Source organism: Tamandua tetradactyla, chromosome 1 (genome assembly GCF_023851605.1).
Source record: "Tamandua tetradactyla isolate mTamTet1 chromosome 1, mTamTet1.pri, whole genome shotgun sequence".
NCBI classification, from domain to species: Eukaryota; Metazoa; Chordata; class Mammalia; order Pilosa; family Myrmecophagidae; genus Tamandua; species Tamandua tetradactyla.
In genome coordinates this window covers 70,759,952-70,765,951 of record NC_135327.1, presented here as the reverse complement: position 1 = coordinate 70,765,951, position 6,000 = coordinate 70,759,952, and the positions used below count along the sequence as shown (strand labels likewise).

General features: G+C 34.0%; 1 protein-coding gene across 1 annotated transcript in view; it reads right to left on the bottom strand.

Annotated features, from left to right (window-relative positions):
- Nucleotides 1-2,200: 2,200 nt before the first annotated feature.
- The window catches only part of ABCA13 (ATP binding cassette subfamily A member 13), a 442,652-nt gene continuing 438,852 nt past the window's right edge, over nucleotides 2,201-6,000 (bottom strand). Inside the window, 3 exon segments of the mRNA XM_077118896.1 lie at nucleotides 2,201-2,492; nucleotides 3,474-3,611; nucleotides 4,831-4,936. Of these exon segments, the coding sequence (XP_076975011.1) occupies nucleotides 2,397-2,492; nucleotides 3,474-3,611; nucleotides 4,831-4,936 (340 nt within the window). The 3' untranslated portion in view covers nucleotides 2,201-2,396.

The window sequence follows — 6,000 nt, the reverse complement described above, 5'->3', positions numbered from 1 at the left end:
TGCGTTTTGTAATATATTTTGGAGTGGTCATATTGAGATGTTCTTCAATTCAATATCCACTAAACAAAGCTAACCGTAACCCTAAACACACTATGCCTTGCTTTTCTAAAAATATACTTCTTGTTTGCTTTTTACAATCTTAATTTTGCATGAGGGCTTTAGCACATCATCTGTTAAAATATCTGAGTAAAGATAAAATATATAATAAAAGCTAGATTATTGGAACTGCAATAATCACTGTTATCTCTGCCTTGTGTAGTGCTTTCTCAGAATGCTTTCAAAAGAAAGTAGTTTATTTAAAAGTCTCAGTTGCGTGATCTTAAGCCCAAAGGTCTTAAGACAAATGTTGAACTCCAAAGGCATAAAATATCTGCATGACTTATAAATGCAATGACATTTTAAACATTAACACAAGATTTGACCTTTTGTATCTAGTCTTTTGGGATGTGGCTCTTTTAGCAAGTTTTTTTCCTCTCTTCCTATTTATTGTTCAAAGGCATACCTTGAAGCATAAACTTCAAGAATATCTCAGTTCAAAGACTGGAAAAGCACCCCTAAGAGCAGAACATAACCAAGTAAAACTCAATTAAATTTTAACCTTTTCAAACTTTAAAAGTACTGGAGTAGTTTTATTTCCTCCTTATGTAAATTAAATTGGATCCCTAAAGACACAAACAAAGATGTAAGCAAATATATGTGAAAAAACACAATTACACTCAAGAATTAGGTTAAATTACAACATCTCACTTGTTTACTGATGCATAAACATGTTCATGTTTCACAAATTGGTATTTATTAATTCCACAGAAACAGATGATATCTTTCATTTTAACAATGAGACTATAACAGAATTGAAAAAAAATCATATTATTCTAAAATTTAACTGTCTAAAGAAAACATAATTCATATTATGTAAAGATATATATTAATTAAAATCACATCAAAACTATTTGTGATTGGCTTAAGCCCTAACATTTAAAAAATATTCCTGATGTAGATAGACAACTAGGAAATTTTTAATGAAATCTTGCTTTAGCAAAGAAATGGCCTGAGAAAGTATTTTCTTTTGATCACAAGCCAGTATTACTGAATAACTATAATTGGATAAGATTAAATTTCAAAGTGAAATTAGTGTGATCTTTTATTGAGGTTTTAGAAAAAAGCATTACAAGAACATTAGGAAATCTCTGAACTCAAAAACGTCTGACTGGAAACTGCATTCAGTAGTAGATATATTGATTTTATACATTTTACTAACCATAAGATACAAAATGTCAAGCTTAGATAGCCTCTATATCAGCAATTTAGCTTTTATAAACTTGAAGGACAACAAGTCTGAATAACATAATTTTAGAAAATTAATAAGTATTCGAAATATTAATTTTAAGTTACTGCAAATTGAGCTAATTTTGCTAGTATGTCATTGGAAAGCAACTCCATATTTCCTTAGCTCAGTGGTTCTCAAATACAAATGTTCCTTAAAATCCCATGGAGGGCTTGGTTAAGCCCATACTGTTGGAATCCAGACTCAAAAAGTTTGCATTTCTGAGAAGCACCCAGGGGATGATGATGTTAATAATACGGGGACCACCACATTGATAATCACTAGCTAAGAGTAATGAAAATCAGAAATTATTAGTCAAATTTAGAAAAAAATATATAAACATTATATTTCTTCCTATACTGCCAAAATGGTAATTTGTGATATTATCTGTTATTAATGATGCAGAGTACCTTGTTCAAATATTAAATTTTGTTAAAGATTCAATAATAAGCTTATTAACTCCTATGAAAATTGCATCTTTTGTATGGAAAAAATGATTACTTTTTCATATTATTGCATCTAATTTCATTCAGAACTAGAAAATTTTGCACTTAAATCTCCAAATTTTTAAATTTTTAACAATAGGTAAGCTTATCTGCTTAGAAGATTACAAAAATAGAGAAGTGTCCTAGATATTAATTTTCCTATACAAATAAGTTAGGAAAATGTTTTAATATTGGAAGCAAGGGAGACTCAGTTTTCTTAAAAGTAAAATAAAACATTTGGACTGGATGAAATGGGACAGCATTTCCAGTTCCAAAAAATGTCTCAGGTTAGACTGTCAATTCACATAGGTGTGTCACAAAGAAGCCAGTGCTCACTTTTACTTAGCAAAGAGGGTAAATTTGTTAAAGGAACTCTCCTAAAGTCTACAGAAAATGTTAACTTTTTAATTTGCTGATTATTAATTTAAAAAGAGTTTCAGAATGGAAACTGACGGTGATAATGTACGATGACTGCCTGCAGTGTATCTTCTAGCTTCTCAGATCTGCACTTGGCTGTTTGATCTTTCAGTACTAATTGTAAATGAAAGACAAGGTTCTATTCCTTATAGAGGCTTTTTCTTTAGTGTTTAGATAGGCAAGTGACGAAGGTGGTAACCGTCAATGGATGGCTCACGAGTAGATTGTGGAATTTCTTGCTGCTCTGTGGCAAAATTAATAAATACCTGAAAGAAATAATGAAAGCAGTTGTTAACTAGAAGAGGGCAATACAAATTTTAGTCTCAACTTTTATAAAGATGGGGGTATTCTCTCAAAGCAATACTCAACCTTTCCAAAAGCCACAAATCATTCATTCATACCATGCTTTCCTAAATTACATGTAAATCATTTGAAGACATCACCTTAGGAATGATATTCATTTCTGTAAAATTAAAAAAATGTATATCTGGAAATTCTCAATGACATTAACTTCTAGAAAGAAGTTGTTATGTAACATTACATTTTGGTACTCTTAGTAAATCATGAACTTTTTCTTTCTAATTACATTAGAGTCCCCTTATTCTTTTGGACATGAATAATGTGGAGAAGGGAAGGTTGATTGGACATGATTTAATCTACTGATTGTCCAGTATAATTGTGAACAAATTGAAACCCTGTTGAATATATACTTTGAATGGAGAACATTCAATAAACAAACCTCCTCACACCCAATATTGAATGCTGAATCATATCCTCCATAAGACGTATTCAAATCCTAAATCCCATCTGGTGGGTAGGGGTTCATTTATAAATAGGCTCTTCAAAGATACTATTAAGATAAGGCCAAATTGTATGAGGGTGGGCCGTAATCCCATATGACCGAAGTCCTTATAAGTAGTGGAAATTTGGATAGTTAGGGGAAGCTAGAGGAGGAGACACGAGGAGGTCAGAATGCTACAGACTTTTGGAGAAAGCCTAGCCTGACAAAACTTTCATTTTGGACTTCAAAATTGTGAGCCATTAAGCTCCTGTTGTTTAAGCCAATAAATTTGCAACCTTTGCCATTGTGGGCCTCCAAACTAAGTCACTCACCATTCTTAACACAATGTTGTAAAATCAAGCAGCCATTAATTTCAAAACAAAATCCAGCTCAGTTTAAAGCTATCTTAATTAGGCCTCATGAGCATATCAAAAGGCAACCTACTGAATCATTCAAAGTATTCTACCTGTTCCAAAGTGGTTTGGTTAATGGAGTAGTGTTTGATATTCAAGAAGGTCTTGTTGTGCTCTAGAACTTTGAACAAGTCAGCTAAACATCCCCATCTTTTCGGTACATGGTACTCCAATAAATTAAGGTGCTGCCCCTAAAAGACAAAAGGACGTGTGAGTGTGTGTGTGTGTATGCAATCATTAAACAAAATAAAAACATGTTTAATGGTCAGATAAATACAGTTATCTGTATTCTAACCACCACACACAAATACCAAACAGGACTATGGGTTCATCATGTGAGTCTCAAATAAATGCTTATTGATGACAAGTTTATCACAGAGAATATTTGAAAATATTTGAAAATTGGTTTTCAGCTAGGTTGTGTTACTGTTACGCCTCTTTATACACCCCCACCTTGTCATAAGCATCAGGAAGACTTTAAGGGGATATGAAACTGCCTAGAGATATTACAGAAGCAGGAAGTTAATGTGGCACGATAGATTCAGTGGAGGAGCACTGAACTTCACACTGGGACCTGGGCTCTGCTTTCATGGTCCTCATCATTAGCCAAGTGAGTCTAGATAAGGCATTTGAGCCTCATTTTCATGTAGAAAATGGGGATGATAACGTCTGTTTTATAGGGTCGTTTAGAGTGGTACTCAATTATGAATGAGATAGAGTCTTGCATGGTAAAATCTCACAAAATGGTTGTTGCTGAAATAAGTAATAAATATTTTATGGACTACAACCTATTAAAAGTTATGATAAACTAGACTAATGCGGTTATCCAAATGAATTATAGACAGTGGTTCTCAAATTTTATGTGCATGAGAACCAAGCTGGTAGCCTTGTTAAAATGCATATTCCGATTCAGTAGATTGGGGCCTGAGATTCTGCAAGTCTAACAAGTTCCCAGGTGGTGGAGATGCTGCCGTTTAGGGACCACACTTTGAGTCAAGGTTGAAGGAGATTCTAATTCTAGCCTAGACCTTCTTGTGAAATAATAACAGTGATCTACTAAGACTGCAAACCTAGCAGCAAATACATGTAAGAAATTAACTAACATGTAACATCCTAAACGAAATGAGCTATGTAAGTTGTGCCCACAGAAAGGAAGGATGATGCCTGATCACAGTCTACTCTGGGTAATTCAAGTGGCCAGGCAGGCTCATCAGTCATAAGAGTTGCCAAGCAATACCACCTGTTCATGCTATCATTTTTGGTAGGGGCCGTGGTATAATTTTTAATGAGGCCAAGACAATAGTCACAATCTTGTGCCAGCATAGCATTAAAACAGGAAGTGACAAATTGTATTCTTATAAGATTTTTTTTGCACTGAAAACAAAATATAATGTAGAATATTAGCACTACCTTAAACTGAACTCCTGGAAAATTTAGCTTTAAGCAGTCAGAAATCATGCTATGCTGATTTGCTTCCTTATGGAGCCAAATTTTGACTGTATAGCCATCACCAAACCTAAGAGATGAATGAAATAAAAAACACCATTACTGTAATGACCCACGAAAGGTAAATTCTAAGTCCAAACATTTTTACACCAATAGGGGAAAAAAAAGAGAAAGTCACTATTCCAAATTACTGGTAGGGCAGGCCATGGTGGCTCAGCAGGCAGAGTTCTAGCCTGCTGTGATGGAGACCCAAGTTCATTTGATTCCTGTTGCCTGCCCACGCAAGAAAAAAAAAAAAAGCAAATTATTGGTAGATTTTGGATTCTCAACAATATAGTACTCAGAAATTCATTCTGTGTTATTATGCAGGTTAATACCATTCGATTTATATTAGCACAAACATTAATTACCTTAAACAAATAAGCAGCAAATCCTGGAATCAACACCTATTCAATAAAAGAGGGAAGGTGAAAATGTCAGCTGTAAAAGTAAAGTACTGAGCTAGAGGAAATCAGAAGCTGGGTTGGAAATCAGCCTCAAAAACAAAAATATCTTGCCTTGTTGCTTCACGGTCCATAAGAGTTGAGTTTGGCCAGGAAAAGAAGAAAGCATTTGCGTAAGTAATTTGGTCTGGCACTTGTTTATTTGTTACATAAAATAATTCTCCCAGTTGCACTTCAATCTCGCCTTATTGGGCAAACTATGGCTGTAAGAGAAGTCAGAATGAGAGATGCTTCTGAATGTTGTGCAGTTGTAGGCTGCAGTTCCAGTGGTGTCCTACTGACTATCCAGGAGGTTATATTCATGCCATAGAATAATCTCATTCAGCAATCTTCAATAATTTAAGGGTCTGCTGGAAACCATGTCTTTTATTCTACTGCTGCACCTGAGGGGCTTAAAATGGTGTCTGGCATATACAATTATCTTAATAAATATCTCTTCAAAATATATATATATATATATATATATATATATATATATATATATGGATGTACCACAATGATAGCATTTTTTGTGTGTTTTGTTCACTGATGCATCTACCCAAGTCCTTGGCACAGTGGACAGCACTTAGTAGCTGCTCAATATATTTTAGCTGAATGAATGAGTGAATGAATAGCACATCATATGTCTTAT